The 17986-nt window shown below is 38.6% G+C and overlaps 1 protein-coding gene across 9 annotated transcripts in view; it reads left to right on the top strand.

The window, feature by feature from the left end:
• The window catches only part of lrrc7 (leucine rich repeat containing 7), a 136787-nt gene extending 120056 nt beyond the window's left edge, over positions 1-16731 (top strand). For 4 of the 9 annotated variants that reach the window (XM_088077508.1, XM_088077506.1, XM_088077507.1 and 1 more), the window contains 7 exons: positions 341-508; positions 2465-2584; positions 2778-2988; positions 3561-3832; positions 5476-5568; positions 10407-10481; positions 13357-16731. In XM_088077508.1, the coding sequence (XP_087933634.1) occupies positions 341-508; positions 2465-2584; positions 2778-2988; positions 3561-3832; positions 5476-5568; positions 10407-10481; positions 13357-13467 (1050 nt within the window). In that variant the 3' untranslated portion in view covers positions 13468-16731. Of the gene's footprint in view, positions 1-340; positions 509-2464; positions 2585-2777; positions 2989-3560; positions 3833-5475; positions 5569-10406; positions 10482-13140 lie in introns of all 9 variants that reach the window. The other 5 variants (XM_088077510.1, XM_088077513.1, XM_088077509.1 and 2 more) reach the window with 4 other exon arrangements.
• The last annotated feature ends 1255 nt before the right edge of the window (positions 16732-17986 follow it).

Here is a 17986-nt window from a genome sequence, read left to right as displayed (position 1 = left end):
TGAGGGATTGGGCTTATTCTTTGTAAAATATCCACACATGCATCTGCGTAACCAGTCTGAGAATTTACACACTAATGTTGGAATGACTTGATCCACCAGTTGTTGCTTGTATGACACAATGTTCTCTGTCTATATAGACCGATCACTAGCTAACATTTCTCTGTGCTTTCAGCAACTCTGCACTGTTGTTGTTGTTTTATCAGTGTTATTGTTGTTTGTTTATTTGTGTATGGAGCTCACAGTGTGTTATCACCACGCTGCGGCCCACTGTGTGGGCTCCGCCCCCCACCCTCTCCCCCTGCATTCACCCATGTCATGTGATGTTGTCTTCTCCAATCAGAGTGGTGTCCTAAAGCACAACACGCTCACGCTGGGCATGCTCTGTCAGGGCGGGGGTCACGGCCAGGGGCGCAGCAGCACTTTGAACTTTAACCTTTACAATAACACTAAGCATGAGCCCCCTGCTGGCCGCTGGCTGCCACTACCTCCTCCTCCGTCTGCTACCACTGTGAGTATCCCTCTGAGAACAATAAACCCCTGCTACTGCAGTTATTACCTCACACATAGGTAATTATAGAGAATGGCTGCCACTTCGTCTTCACCAAACTGCAGCTACCATGATCCATTGTTTAAATGTGTGCCATAAATGCTATTATAATGTGGATTATTAAAACTATCTTGAATACAGACTTAAGTTATGATTTATGAACTTGGTTTGATACCCCTTAGTTTTTGGTGTCTTTCTCAACATGACTGAAAGCTACTTTTAAAGCCACAGTGGGTAACTTTTATAAAAAACTTATTTAATATAAAGCAAATATAAATATTTGCTGAAACTGTCACTACATTTAAATGACACAAATCATCTGAGAAAAAAGTAATCCTTGGCCTACTCTATTGCCTTGTAGCACCCATTGCTTTACTGCATTTGAACAAAAACAACCAATTAAAGCTGAGGAGAATCTACAACAGCTGTCAATCACTGCTCGCACTTTGATTAAACTGACAAAAAAAGGCAGCACAAAAATGAATCAGTATTCTGTTACTGCATTGCCTATTTCTTCTCTGTTTGTAGAAACAATTTTTAGTGTACTGTTTTGCTGTAAAATTAGAAGCAATACCATAAGGACTGCCAAGCACCACCCACTGGCTGGGCCAACTTTATCATTTTACAGCTAAACAGTACACTAAAACATATTTCTGAAAACATTTGAGACAAGTAATAGGCAATGCAGTAAAATAATCTTGATTCATATTTGATTAGTGCTGCCTAGTTTGACACACCTCAGAGCAAATGACTGCTGTGTTAGATTGGTTGTTACTGCAGTGACACGGTCTGATTCCAGCAAATGTGAGTAGAGGCAGCAGGAGGGGAGGAATAAAATGTTTTTTTTCCACAGACTATCTGTCTATGGACTTCTTTTAGGATATAGTGACAGTTTCAGAAAATATGACACAAAGTTGTTTTCATGAAAGTTGCCAACTGTAGCTTTAACGTCAACTGTAGCAGCCAGTGAACTAATTCTGGTGATGGATTGGCATTTCCAGAGTTTGGACTCAACTGTTAAGACTCCTTCCCCATTTCAAGGTAACCAAAACAACAGGTATTGAAGCAGCTCGGTGAACAGACATTTGTCTGCACTGTCCTAAAATTGTATTCTGTCAGTATCCGAGCAGATCTTTGTTGTCTGACACATGGAGCTTTTGGGCATTGCATGTTTAGACCACATTCATACATCTGTTCTAACACAAACACTGAATAGGGAACACTTTTAAATACCCTGAAAACTTGTTTTCTCAAACAGCTTCTTACAATAAGCTGCTTCATAAAGAGATGACATTGTACTGAACAATTTCAGTAATTTCACATATTGAGATTTCACTATTTCTTGTTTTCTCTTTGCTCTTTTTACTGGTTTGAAGTGGGCAGAGCCCAGTAAGGAAAAGGGGATGCCACATTCTTTTAGAAAGCAAACAGACCAGTCAAATCTGATGAGACCACACTCACACTCCTTGATGAAACATTAGCTGAGTTTTTGATTGTTAAACCACCAATGAATAAGACATTTTTAATTTTTAATTGTTACCTTTTAATCATTAGTATTTAACACTGCTGAGAGTTCTCAGGGGCTTTAAATGACAAGCTTTTGATATAGAAGGAAAAAAGCAATGCAAATATAACTTTCTATTCTGATATAGTATTAATTAGCTGCATTGCACCATGTTGGTTACATTGCACAGTACATTACTTCACCTTGAGGTGAAAATCTGTTTACTAAGTTTATACAGCCCTAAGGTATTCATGCTTAAAAACAACAGAATCTCACACAACATTCATACAAACCCATCTGAAACTCAGGCAGTCAAAAGCTGAAACATGAATTTATTACTGAAGTTAAATGTTAAGTTTCATTATTTTCATTAATGGTTCTTGTGTCTTGCTTTCTCTCTCTCTCTCTCTCAGACCCCCTCTCAGCAGGCTGCCATGCTGGATAATGACCAAGAGGGACTGTCGGGGAGCAACCAGTGGGCTCCCTACTCACTTGGCAGGAGGGACGTTCCACCTGACAACCTTGTGAAAAAGGTAGGAGGTTTTGTCTAATCAGTGCACCTTTTCGTATTAGTTTAGTCGGTTTTGATGTTCAAGATTTTGAGGCTTTAACAAAAGAAAGGAACTTAAAAGTAAATGTCAAATGCAAATAAATAATATATGACATGAGCATGTCTGTGTGCATAAGAATTTTTAATGTCTGTAACTGTCCCTCATCTGTCCGCAGAGTGCCCACTCCCACAACCCCTCACACCAATCCCACAACACCATGATTGTCACCTCCTCTTCCTCCTCCTCGTCCACTACACCTCATCGTGTGGTCGTGCAGCAGGGCTACGACGGGATGATGAACAAAGGGGGCCAGTATCAATCAGGGATGCCCTTGTCAGTGGTTCCCTCCGGGGGGCCGGGCCAGTACCAAGGCAACTTGTCTCAAGGTAAATATCAATACATTCAAAAATGATTTATTTGTAGCCAATTGGGGTTGGATGGTATGATGCCATTTTGAGTAATAATGTGTAAAATGTAATTATCAGTGTTACGAGCATTTTTTCTTATCATGCTGTCACATTGGATGATAGTATGAAATTGCAAACAAATGTAGCATAATGGTTGTTAAAGGCGATCTAATCTGCTTTTCTTTATTAGGTAAATGTATGTAAAAATAATCTCTGTGTTTTTGTATTTCCATGAGAATAATAATTCCATGGAGACTCACAAAACACTGTAAGCTCAGGCATTACCATTAGCATTAGTTAGCCAGTTAGCATATTCTTTTTATTCTTAAAAAGTTTTTTGGCCTACTGATCGATTAAAAAACACATATTTATCTTTAATTTATGAAATTTGCCCCAGTTTACAATTTAAAACTTACAATTACCAAGTTATAGCACATTAGTCTGTCGGTGTAAAATAAACTTGAGAGGGTCATTTGTGTCAAATCAACAGCCTACACATTTATTAGATATAATAGGTTTTATGTCAGAGTGTTTCTTTTCCCCCCTCCCAGGCCATCCTGCTGGTGGACAAGGTTACCCTGGTGCGGGCATGGCCATGTCCCCATCTGGGAACCAGCCCCAGTACAACCCCCATTCCTCCCACACATCCCATCAGCCAGCCACCAACCCTCAGTACCACGGCAACCAGGGCATGGTCCATAGCAACCAGGGTATGGTCCATAGCAATCAGGTTGTCATGACCCACACCAACCCACGGCCTCAGAGCGCTCGCTGCCTGTTGCAGACTAAAGGCCAGAAGAGCACGGACGGTTTCCAGGAACAGGTATCTGCCCGTCTGTCCATCTGTCTGTTCTCATCCTACACTATCTTGCAGGTCTCTTTGAAAGTCTGCTTTGCTCAAGTGATTGCTAAATACAGTATGTAGTTACTAGATTAGGAAGGACATTAGTTGTGCAGATGTAGGTCCATTCAGAGTATTTACAGTAAAACTATAAACAGTAAGACAAACTGAGACAAATGCAGACAGAAATAGAAATGGTAAAAATGTTAACTAAGTAGACAGATCACAAGTGTTAAAGGGAAAATTTGGATCTTTTGAAGCTGGGTTTTATGAGGCACATATCCAAAGTCAGTGTACTCTATACAGTAGGTGTCAGTCGACACGCCCCCAGTTTGGAGAAGCAGGTGGGATTTCGACATGGAAGCTAAGCAATGTACTGCTGTGGATGAGGGTCAGCAACAAAATGTATTTTAGCCACCAAAAAAAAATATAGTATCAGTTTTGGTGAGAGAGTGTTTTTACTGCTTTACCTTAATGTCAGACTGATTTCCAACTGAAAAATTAAGCTGTTATGTTGCTCTCTTTAAAGTCAGCCTCCATTAAGAAAAACAAGTGATTTAATATTGCTAAACACAGGAGCCGCTGGTCTACTGCTGCCTAAATCCGTTTTTTTGTTTCTGTAATTCTGTGACTTCGGCATTTAAAGGGTTTAGTTTGGATTCAACAAAGTCACACAATAACAGAAACTGACTGATGAAAGCATCAGTAGACCAGCAGCTCAGCCGAAAACTAAAATTACTGCTTTTGTCAATGATGTCTGGTGGCTTTGACGAGAGCGTAGATGAGGAGCTGAAGCTGTCAGAACGTGCAGTCTGACAGAAAGGTAGAGCAATGAATATAATCTCAGTATAGTGCACACTTAATCTAATATAAATTTTTTTTAGGTGGGAATTTTTTTCAAGGTGGCTAAAATACATTTTGTTGCTGGCCCCCATCCACAGTCATACCTTGCTTAACTTCCATGTCAGACTCTAGCGTCCTTCTCTAAAGTGGAGCCATGCTGAAAAACATCTACTATATGTAGTACAGTGACTACGGATAAGTACCACATACAGCCCCACTTCAAAAAAAAAAACTTCCCCTTTAATACCAGGACATACTGGTTACCAAGTGTGTTTAAAGAGTCCACACAAGGCCAACAAGCTATCAGCTACAGGACACACAATATTAAAATAACTAAGACATGTGAGTGTAATTTTAGCCTCCTAACAGCAACAGTTTGTGAGAAGAAACAGTTCTAGAAAAAGCCACGGGGGCGTAGTTCTAAATCTGAGATATTTCACAGATGGAGATCACTGTACCACTTTAGGTAGGAACACAAAGTCATTCACACCACACAGATCAGCTGATCTTCCTGCAGGGCTTTTGTTTTTCCCTTTCCAGTATGAGACGGCTTTCATTATTCCAAAAAAGGAAACTCTGACAGGGATATTTGTGGCTCAATTGTTGTTGCCAGAGATCGGAGGACCTCCAATATAGCTGCCAAAGCATGTCACACATCACATGACAGCACTCGTTGTCCATGTTGTCTATGCTTGTGTTGAGATTATGATCTTTGCATTTCACTGTCACTTGTGTTTCTTTCTTTTCTGTCTTTTTCTCCCCCTCCTCCTCTCTTTCTATAGTTGTGTGTGAGAATAGAGAAGAACCCTGGTCTTGGTTTCAGTATCTCTGGTGGCATCAGCGGCCAGGGGAACCCCTTCAAACCCTCCGACATGGTACGACCCGACCCGGCCTGCCAGCCAATCACAGCCTCCCCGGCTTTACCTCAGAGTTGCCATGGAAACTGCTGCTCGCTACCGCAGCGTTTCCTCTGTCTGTCTGTCTGTGGGGCAGCAGTTGACTTGGTTAACTTTGAGTCTGTCATCTTATACTCCAAACTTTTGGGGGAAAAGCTGTCTGACTTAAGTTTATGCATTCGAAGGGGTAAAAAAGTTAAAAAAAATCAATCTAAGCCTCTTGAAGTATTAGAAAACCTTGTTAGCGCCACCAAACGGGGTAGAAAACTTGACAAATGATATCTAAGTTTTCCAAACTGTATTGTTAGGAAAAGAAACACTTTTGATACCTGATACACATTATTTTTTGTGATTTTGGTTAATTTTGATAGTGTCCTCGCCACTATTTGTTTTTTTGGAGCAACAAACTTTATATGTCAGTATTTAGAAATAGATTTGTCCCCACAAGACGTGCATGATGTCTTATTACAAGACATGCCAAACTCTTTTATCATTTCTACGTCTGAGTTTGACTGATTCTGTCAGTGTGTGCCTGCGCCGAGAGCCTGTTGGGGTTGCAGATCCCCCAGGCCCCCTGCACATGGCAGTCTGTCCTAGAAACACGTTGCTATAGACAGTCCAAAGGAGCGAGGCTGCTCGTGGAGCTCTGATAGCTATTTTTAGGGAAGGCTGCTTTAGTTCTGGGACACCGTGGGTGATTTTAGATGTTCAAACGCTTTGATCGCGGGATGGGAAGTATGGCAGTATTTACTGACTGTTATTCAGATGTTGAGTAACTGACGAGACAGCTGGGCTATAAATAGGAAGCCTTCAATAAGAGTTCTTTAAAGCAGTCAGCCTCTGCGCAGCCCATGTGACAAATGGTGAATTAATTTCAGTCGGGGGTGGGAAGTGTTAATATAGAAACTGTCAATTCATCATTTAACTTAAGTTTTAAGGAGACGAGTGACTCAGTTGCTGACAAGTACAGTTATTTAATCATTCCCATCTCTACGTGTATCCATAAAGCTTCACCAGCCGCAGTTTGCTCATTTTTAATGCTCTCAAGTGATTTTCCTACATATTTTGTCAAGTAATTACACCATACATACAATATTTCATATAGCATGTTATATGGGAGTAAGTTATAATTTAGGTCTAAATATAGACATGTTAATACAGAAGTGATATTGGACATTTGAGTCAAATATTTACCTTTACCATCAATCTTCTGGGTATCTCCAGTGATTTCAGTTAACAGATGTTGACATTCTTTAGTCATGGGACTATGTATTGTTTAAAATGTAAGTGAAATTTGCATCTAGATATCCAAAATATGATGTGATATGATTTGTATCTCTGCTCATATCACCACAGAGCCCCCCCCCACCCACATACATATCTGGCTCCCAGAGGGTCTGATGGAGAATATTTTCCTCCTGTCAAAGTAACATCGTTAAAAAAACAGCTATTGTCTGTCACCACCAAAATTTCCCTTTTATCACGTTATTCTTACTCTGGCCCCCTTGTTACTTCCATCCACACTTGTGAAGCGTCTTCCTGAAGTCGATGGCCGCTTTCATGTTTTTACAATAGTTGTCAGCTCAAGGCGGATTCATCAGCAGTTTTAGCTCAAACAAATGCCTTTTATTTTGGTTTGATCGTCTTCTCTGACCCACTTAAGAGAACTCCTTTCATTTTGTCTACATAAACATTTGTGAATATTCTAGTCAAAGTAGACATAACTAGGTTTAAGACTACATAATTTGTTTTAATTTTCTCTCTGTAAATTAAGGGCACACTTAAGGCTAAATTGAGCCGGAGTTTAAATAGTTAAAAGGATTGTGAATCAAAACAGCTTGACTGATAAATTATACATCTGTGGTTTTGATCCCCAGAGCTTACTACAGCCACGGCTGTTCCACAGGACTATGGCTTCCCCTTGTGGTTGCTTTGTTGTTTGCAGCCTTCCTCTGATTTCACTGAGTTCGAAGAACACGAGACAAGTGCAGACTTATCAGTGATCTATTTGTGAAACACTAAAATACTGTCATCTTTACATTGGCATCAAAAATATCAATTTGAATTTAAAAAAATCTATTTTCATTTTCATTCCTTCATTTTTATTTGAAATCAAACAAAATACACCTTTTTCTGTTGTATCATTTTTTCTTTTCTGTTGTATCATTTTATTATTTTATTATTATTAGTATTATTGTATGTTTTAAATTCAACATCTTGTTATATTTTGGCCTCTAAATTGTCTGATCTCCAACTTTTATAATGGCTGAACACAAAACACACAATATCTTACTACAGAAAATGCATTTGTTTGGTGTTCAAATGGCAAACTTAAATCCCAAACTTGTCAGAATAATTTTGTTTTACGTCATCTTTAAATATATCTAATGATGTATTTTCACAAATTTTTTTTACACATTTTTTACTGTAAAAAAACCAAATAATTTTAGCCTGATCATAATCCTTTCAAAATCTAATCTTTGCATGTTTCTTGTATAAAAACTGTGTATTTATTGATTGATAGTTTTCACATTGCTTCCAACAAGTTGCTTCAAAGTTTAGATCCCCCATTGATTTCTTAACAATTAAAACCCTTTGTGAAACCTGCCACAAGTCATTATCAGGTTTCTAAAAAAAGAAATGACAATCAGCTCCTGAGTTTGACTTAAAAGACGAGCTGTGGCACTCTAAGCCACTGGGTCACTTTCACTTCTGGCTAATTAGGATTCAGTGAATGGAGACTGTGACTCACTTCCTGTATTGACAGGAGTGGGATCCCGTACTTTGATGTATTAGCTTCTCAGGCTCGCTTAAAGAACAGAAGACAGGGTTTTAAGGAGCAAAACATGGATTTTTTTTTTTCATCAGATCTGGGTCGTGATCGTTTAAAAATCCAATTTTCTGTTCCTGCTGTTGCTAAATGCTGTCTTTGCACACTGAGCTGCTGTCGATAACTTATCAGCTGTCATCTTTCTGTTATCGCTGACCTGCAAAAACCTCGTCCTGACAAATAGACAATTTTTTCAAAATTTTGAAAAACTGAAATTTTGAAGATGGAAGGTTTTGCAGGGCACTGCAGTGTTGTGTGCAACTGCTTTATAGTGTGTAAATGTTTAATTGTTGTGACTAATGCTATGAGATTTACAGCTTCTAACAATCACATTTGTAATGTACAGTGAGCTCCATATTCCACTTTCTCAGTGTCTGGAAGGAAGTGTTTTTGCCAGTGTGATTTGAAAAACAAGATCTTACTAGTCATAATGAGAAACTCTCTTAAAATAATTACTTAGTAACTCAAAATCATGAGAAACCATCTCAAAATAATGAGAAGCTCTTTCAAAAATAATGAGCACCTCCTTAAAATAATCGTATTCCCAAATATATGAGAAACTTTCTCAAAAATGACTTGTTCATTTCAAAATAATGAGTAAGTATCTTAATATAACAAGGAACTTTCTCAAAATAATGTGAAACTTTCTCAAAATAATGCTTTATCTCAAAATTATGAGCAATTATCTTAATATAATGAGGATATTTCTCAAAATATGAGAAACTTTCTCAAAATAATGAAAATCACAAAATTATTAGAAACTCTCGCATATTAATGACTTAGTGAGTGAATTTACAACAAACTTCATCAAGTTAATGAGTTAGTATCTCAAAATAAATGGAAACTTACTCAATATAATTAGTAACTCAAAATAATGAGTAACGGTGAAAAACTGTCTCAAAGTAATAATCTAATATAACTTCTAATTGTTTTAAGATACCAAGTTATTTTGAGAAAGTTTCTCAATTTTATAACTTAGAGGTCTTTTTTTTCTTTTATCACACTGGCAGAACCAGATATTAAGTCAAATACTGAACCCAATCAGACAGCCCGTAACACAACATTTGTAGTATGCTGTTATACATACATTGCATAAATTGCCTACATCCACCACATAATTAAACCTTTTCATAGCTCCATTATCAAAGTGATTTGATTGTATACATACTATATGAGGCTCACTGTATAAATTGCCAGTGTTGAATGAATGGTAACTTAACTAATACCTCTAACATATACACCTCTTTAACATGCAATATATGTGTTTGTTCTTGCATTCACTCATACACTGTAGTATGAAGGTGCCACTGCACTGTCACTACTACATCGTATTGTTAACTTTATCTGTTAAGCTCACCACTGTGTGTTCAACACGTGCACAACCTGTTGAACCGGGTTGAGTCGACACAGCTGCATTGTCCGACACTTTCTGTGTTCAAAAACATCTTTCAGCTCTTGGTGAAAAGATGTTGGTGTTTTTACAATCTCTGCCTTGGGTTATTTAGGGAAAACATGGGGAATGAAATCTCTTCTGCCCTCCCCGCTACCTACTTCTTACCCCAGTCAGTACCCATCCCACACCTATTCTTCTTCCCCTATTCTTTATATATTTACTGTATATCTTTTTTTCTCTCTTTCTAACCTCATGTCTATGGGAAGTTCTTATCTGTATAAATAGCCGATAAACCATTTTGACATGTGTAATCTGTCTTTTTGGGAGGAATGTGTCATTCAGCTTTTGTAAATTTAAAATAGACGCCAATAACAACAAGTAAAACTAAGTAGTTTAAATGACTAAAATGCATCATGAACTGCATGCCAAATTTAGAACAAAGAGAATGCATTGGTGAATGGCCTGTATATTTTTGGCAGAAATGTGATTCATTTGGGGAATGGGGGTGGATATTGAGATGAGAATGAGAAAGGCAAAGATTCTAAACCATCGTGTCCCTGTGTTGTCCTAACGGTGTATCATTTTGACTTATAGGGTATCTTTGTTACTAGGGTACAGCATGACGGGCCCGCCGCTTCCGCCCTGCAGCCTGGAGACAAGATTCTGCAGGTAACATCCTCACACTCGTCATCAAATGGGCCAGAAAACAGCCACATCCTGCCCTCTCTCCCTCCCTAACCTTCCCTTATTTTACAACAGCGAGGCAGAGCATTCAGTATTAAAAAAAAAAGTCATATACTTTTTATTTGGACATTTGGACATTCTCTATTCAACAGAGGCCACCGTGACTGAGTCAGTAATCATAAACTCGCCCACTGGTGTTACCTAAGTGGGTGTTTGTACAAATCATACACCAATGAATCAACATTTTCCTACCTGTATACTCTGCCTCTCTGTGTGTACATGTTGGTCCATAAATCAGGCATGACCCCCCCACCTTCTCTCTCTCAGTTAACATTAGCCAGTGACACCAAAAGCTTTTAAGCCAAAGACAACAGAGGGATTTGAGTAGTCTAAAACAATGCTGTTTATGCTGTTCTTGTCACAACTTATATGAAACTAACAACTCGAATATTGTCTGAAATTAAGAGAGAATTTGAAGGCCTTTTTTTGAAAGCTTAACAATGTCTCTCTCTAGAAATCATGACTTGGTTATTTCAGATAATCCAAAGACCTTGTTGTGAGCAGTTTCATGTGGAATTTTTTTTGTTTGTCTATTTGTTTTTTTACTGAAGTACACCCACCATCCGTATCTGCGTGCAGAAAAAAGCATGCATCTACTACAAATGAGAGGCTCATGTTCGTGAAAGCTCAAACTGTAAAAAATAATGGCGTCCTCCTCAGCTGAGCTGTAACATTTGCTTGTCCTGGTGTTAGGTGAGCTAGCAGTAGATGCACACTTCCTTCTGTGCAGTGATATGGTTAGTTAGGGCCCAAGTACGTAGCGGTGTGAGGACCCTGTAAAAATATCTCTGTTTATTATTATTTCATTGCCTTTTTGAGGGCTTTAACATGCTCAAAACTCATGAAATTTTGCACACACAGAACTGATGAAAAATTTTACATTTTGGGGTTTTCATGATAAAGCTTGAATAAATGGCTCAATAGTGGCCACCTTAAAATGTCAACAGAGCACCACCTGCAGTACGTTTCACCTAATGGTACAAAAATTACAGGGCATGTGTATCATTTCAAGACTGTATTTTGTTGGCATTTTTTGCCACTTCCAGCCATTATACTTTAAGGAACTCCTCCTACAGATTTCAGTGGATTGTCTTTAAATTTGTGAAATAGCATCTCCAAATGTGGGTGGTGCTAAATTGTGAAGTTTTTGAGTTTTTGTTGAATGGCATTTAAATGTTTTACCATGAAACAGGAAATGGTTTATAATTGTAGTGTACATAATCAAATCTGCCCCAAACTTCACGTTTGACAAGAGTCCCGCCCTTAAGACATCTTTATGACAGCTTTAAGTGATAGTCAGAGCGCCACCTACTGTCAACAGGAAAGGACATACTCCATTATCGCACTTTATATACAGTCGTTTTGGATGAGATTTGGACCTAAACCCCGGGAACTTCTCTACCTACATTGCATTCTGAAAGTATGCCATGTGCATTATGAATCACATTATGCTAATTTCCAGACAACTGGACTGTTTCTCTGACACATGTTGTGAAAAAGCAAACATGTATGCATTACAAGTAAACCTTAATACATTTTGAGTACATATTAAAATAAAACCTTGCAGGAATAGCTATTGAAACAACTTCCACCTTCCATGTAGTCAAACTGAATTAATAACCACATAAAGGAAATTATTTCTTTATTTATTTTAGGGCTGTCAGCGTTTAGGCATGAATCAACTGTCTTGGCCAGGTCTCTCTTGAAAAAGAGATTCTTAATCTCAGTGGGACAAACCTAGTTAAATAAAGGGCACATATACAAATAAATAAATAATCATAATGCAATTAAGGTCCTAACATAATGCTTTTAAAAAAAAATTCATTGCATGCTGCTATTTTGTCCCTTTGAAGCATCGCAGCAGCTGCCTGCTGCCACAGTGATGGAAAAAAAAAAAACAGTAGTTAACATTTAGGAAGAATCAGGTCTAAGGGACATCCTCATGTTGGCATGTAGTCACCAGTCAAATGTGTTAACGTCACAGGGAGTGATATTTTCATGCATACAGGACCTGTATGAATCAAAGACAAAACGGGAACTACTGAAAAGTGAAAATGCTGTCATATTAACCAATGATCATTGGACATCAGTGCGTAGTCTAAATGATATTGGAGTAATTGCATACCAGACCACACTGTTGTAGCAGTGCAGCACTTTTTTAAAAGAAATAAATCTAAAAGTCAACATGATAAAGTAATTTCCTTTCCATTCATTTGAGTCCCAATAAAGACACTTTTATAAAGATGGCATTAAAAAGGCAGTTAATCACAATTAACTATTAAAATTCAGCGATTAATTGTGTTTAAAAAAAAATCATTATTTGACAGCCCTATTTTGTATAAATATTTATTGTAGCTATTGTTTTAAAGTGCTAGAATTAAGCCCAAAAGGAGCTGTGTACTGTGAGCTTAAATTGAGATGCCAGCACTTTCCCATAGCAGATTCATCTCCCTCCCCACCCTCCATTCCTCTCATGTTTTCCTCCCCTCTCCTCCCGCTTCATCTTCTCTCCACAGATGTACAGTTTAGCTGGATGAACTCATCTAAAAGCCCTTTTTTGTCTTTACCCCTTCTCTCTCTACAGCATGACTGTGTAGCTCCTCCTCTTCTCTCTCTTTTCCCCAACAGTGATGTGTTACTGAGATAATGATGGCAGTGACCCTCCATCCTTCCACAAACACACACCTACAAACACACACACGCACACACACACACACACACACACGTAGACAGCACACATACCTCTATACATACATGCACACACACATGCTGTTGACTGTGCTGCGTGTTTGCCTTGCAGGCTAATGGACATAGTTTTTTACACATGGAGCACGAGACAGCCGTCTCTCTGCTGAAGAGTTTCCAGCGGACGGTGGACTTGGTGGTTCTGAGAGACAGCAGCACGTGCTAAAAAAAATAGTTTTATAACAAACAAACAAACACAACACAACAACGCTTCTCTACTCTGCTCATCGCCATCCCATGCAACCCCACCTGCCCTCCGCTGGAGGCTTGTGGAACTGAGAAATGAGCCGCCTTTTTTACCTTTTTAGGGGAATACACAGACATTTATTTGCCTATTGCTGGACCAAAGGCAAATACGAGTGCCAAATGTACCATAGGAAACATATCGGCTCTTCTGTTTACCGGCGGTCAGGGACCTGATCGACGGCTAGATGGACCACAAGAGGACTCTCTGAGTTCCTACAGGGCTGCTGCAGTTTGGATTTTCTGGTTGTTAATTAGGCAGTCATCCGATCAGTCTGAATAGTTTCTGTTTGCTTAGTTTGCATTCTGGGGTATTTATCCTTTCCTCCACCGCCTTTTATTTTGCTGTCCAAAGTAGGTTTTCAATAGTTTGTTTGGTGTAGCACATGATTCACTCTCCCAGTTCTTCATTTTGTCTCGCTCTCTTTTCCGTCCTCTTCTTTTGTCTTCTCTGTTCTTCTCTTTCTTTCACTGTCTTCTGTTTGATTCTTTTCTGCTGTCTTCTGTTCTGGTCTGCGGGTATTATTGCCTCCAGTGTACAGAAATTGAAAACTTAAGACTTTCTGCCTTGTGTACATATATAGAGCCGCAGCTTTTTAGAGCTGCACTTTCCTTGAGGCCTGGACAGACAGCTCTTAAAGTTTATGAGTAATATAAATATTGTCGATAAAACCACATTCTGAATTCTCTCTTATGAACATACAGGGATTATTTCTCCAAATGGACAATTTTCTAAAGTATATCACTGTTTTTTTTCTGTAAAGAAAACACTGTTGATAGTTCATTACTGCTACTTTCTTTTTTCTTTTTTTGTCATTTTTATTTTATGAAACTGTTGCTTGCACAGTTGTGCCGAAAAGAGCTAAAAGCAATACTTCTGAGGCTCAGCCCATTGAGATTTTCAGCAGAGCCTAACTTGTCCTACAGTGCCATCTATCGAGCAAGTCATGCTAATGTTTACACACACTGCCATGCACATGAGCTAACAGGCAAACACACATTTACAGTATGTGCCCCCCGAACACAACACATATGCAATGGTGCGCACTGCACTATTCATAATGAAGCCCTGTCTATACTCTAGCCTGATTTTACAATTGCTATAATGAAACCACATTCTCTCTCATACACACACACACACACACATTGTAACATAATTCATAATTCTGTATGTGCCATATTTTGAAGTCCTGTTTTCTAGTATTGTTACAGCAATGTTACATCATTTTTTAGCTGTTTGAGTTGTATGATAAAGTCACAGCATGCTTTCATATCATTGGTCACTGTCAGACAGACACTTTCTGTTGGCCTCTGGAGTTCTTCACTCTGTAAGAGACTCTAGATGTATTATAGCACTGAGTTTCAGTGAGACTGATGTTCTTATAGTTGGTGCCATATGGACCCTCTGCCACGCCCTGGTTGTATTTACACAGGCCCCAAAACATCAGAGCTTTACCTCTTTGTGGCCCAGATCTGATCTGCACACAGTGAGAGCAGCCACATGGCTTTATAGTGAGCAGGTTTTTTTGACATTTGGCTTGGCCTTCAAATCCAAGCATCCACTCTGCTGAAGTGTCCCAACCTCTGACCTCTCTGCAGAAAGCAACAAGAGAAAAGAGAGTCAGTAAGGTACACCACATAGTGTTACTGTCTTAATGGGTAAATCTGCACTCATTCAGATTTCCCCTTTTTCGACAACCAGGGAACGATCTGATCTGTGCCATAAAGGCTTTTGGCTACACTTGAAATTTCAGTGTAACTTTTGTAAGCTGAGGAAATGATAGTTAACACTAGGTGTACTTGCGAATTTAGATTTGCCAACTTGGTTGGTAAATGTTATGTGGATATGGAAAAGAGAGAAAAAAAAATGTAGACACAGATGTAGAAACTGAGATTGTACTAGAGATTTCTGGAGCCGCTGTCAAGGTGGTCTTATAAAATCTGACTGTCATGTTCCAGAAACTCTATGACAGAAGTAACCAGAGAAAAAGAGTGAATAGGGTTCATTTTCTGTCTCCGTGCGAATGCAACACGTGTCTTGAAGACGTTTCATGATGGTGAGTTTTGTTTTGTTCAGTGAAACATCTGATGTTTTATCCAGAGCAAAACAACATCCTCCACTGTCCTTTGCTTTTACTTGACATGACAGTGTCACCCTGTGCCCATTTTGTGTCAGCCCTCTTAATAAGCCGTTAGAATTTGGTTGATTCAAAATAAAGGGCACAAAATGGCACAGTCTAGTCTTGTGGTTGAGAGACTTGATCTTAACCACAGGCACCCACCCAATCCTATTTAGAGTTTGAAATATCAAAGATATTGTGAAGAGAACAGAGAAAAAAGGTTTGATAATATAATTATTTTTTACTACATGTTTCAGGTAATTCTTTCTAAATATATTGATATACCTTAGCTTTGCTCAAAAATTGTGATATTTTATAATAATGACACTTATAACAAAGTTATGGATGGAAGTACGCACAGTATGACTTGGAGACCTACACATGTACTATCCAAAACTGTATAAAATGTATTTCTACTGTAATTGTGAATTTGTGTTATACAAATATATATTATATATATATGTATATGACTATAAAAACAGTCATTTTCTATGTGTTTAAACTACATAAGAGCTGAACAAATGCTGAGGACGGTGTCACTGTACATAGCTGTGAATGAAATCCAATTTAAAATGACTCATATTGATTGTGAATGTACTCATGCTTTCTGCAGTACCTACACCTACCCAACTTGAATGCTGCTTCTTCTGTTGTGTGACAAAAAGTACTTTGACCTCCGAAGAGAGAACCGCTGTTGAGTTATAAGTTGGACAAATTTTAGTGACGATTTAACAGAACTATTTATTTCTTTATTTATTTGCACATGCAAGTTGAAATCCTTCCAGTTTTAAGTTTGAGTATTAATGCGGAGAAATGTAATTGCAGAAGTATATATAATATATATCATGTGTTTAGAATGCATTTTGCAGACGCTATCTGTACATACTATTTAAGATACAGTTTTTACAAAAAATAATATATGTATAAAATTGAAAAAATGCTGTGCAGCGATTATACTGGAGCCATTTTGGGCTTTGGGACGTACCATTTTTTCAGTATATAAGAAGTGTTTTGAATAATGTACTAAAGTCTCTATTGTACAAATAATAAAAATGTCACTATTGGTATTCTGGGTTTCTCCTGGTGCACTGAGAGCTTTGTCTTCTGGAGGGCAGAGAAGAGGGATATCGCTTTTTCTGGCTGTGTGCATCTTTATGAGTAAAAAAATGTAGGAGAAAAAGGGGAAAACGATAATAAAAAAAAGAGGTAGTGGTTGGGGGAAAATAGCCGATTAAAAAAGGGAAAAAGATATGAAGAAATAAAGTGCTAACGAGGATGGAAGGATGTTTGAGGGGGAATGAAAACAGAAATAACGCAAACTAGGAGAAAACAGGCACTGTAGGAGAAAATAGGAGAGGAAATAAAGGAATGGGGGGATATAGGAGTGATATAGGAGGAGGAGATAGGAGTGAAGGAAAGGAAGAAAAGAAGTGTGATAATGTGACAGAAGGAAAGAATATACAGCCAATGGATGAGAGGGATTCAATAAGGGATGAGGTAAAGAAAAGAAAGAGGAGGGATTGATGTCAATCGCCTCAGCAGGTGTGTAGGAGATTTTTTTTTCTGCTTCTGAGTGGATTAAAGTGAATCAAGGCTCTCATCATCTCAGCAGATGCTCCTTTGTCTCTCTGTCCATTAGTCTAACAGCCTGACTCTTCTTCATCCCTCTCCATCCGTCCATCTCATCTATTTCTTGACATTTAGCTGAGCTGTGGATTACGGAGGGACGGCTGAGTTTGTCAAGCGGTCTCAAACACACCGAGTTTCTCATTAAGGTAGAGAATCATGTCCGAAAAAGCATAGTCCATTGTTGTGGTAAGTATTAAAAAAAAGTTGGATTTTGCACACATCAAATGCAACTGAAAACATCAGTCATTGATTTTTTCTTTTTTTCCACACAGCTTTAATCTTGTGCAAAGTCCTAAACGAATTAGAATTTCCATAAGACAGTTGGTTCTCTCTCTATCGTCTGCACTTGTCGGCCACTGATTTGTTCACAACCTTAATGGGCACTGATGACAAGAACAGTAAATAAGTCAATTTTATGGCCAATTAAAAAGGATCCAACCCATCTTTGCTCAATACGCTCATTTATTCATCATTTAGTATGTCTGAAATATAGAAGAGTCATTTGTAAGTAAGAGTAGTGCTATTTTTTGGAGTGCCTGGTGCCTCAGTGGATAGAGTGGGTGCCCCATGCATAGAGGCTGTGTCCTCACTGCAGCATCCGTAGGTTCGATTCCGGTCTCAGCCCTTTGCTGCATGTCTCCCCCTCTCTCTCCCCCTTTACACATGTGCTGTCCTATCAATTAAAGGCAAAAA

Source organism: Plectropomus leopardus, chromosome 5 (assembly GCF_026936395.1).
Source record: "Plectropomus leopardus strain MGB_pleo_1.0 chromosome 5, ASM2693639v1, whole genome shotgun sequence".
NCBI lineage: Eukaryota > Metazoa > Chordata > Actinopteri > Perciformes > Serranidae > Plectropomus > Plectropomus leopardus.
This window is presented reverse-complemented; position numbering and strand designations above follow the sequence as displayed.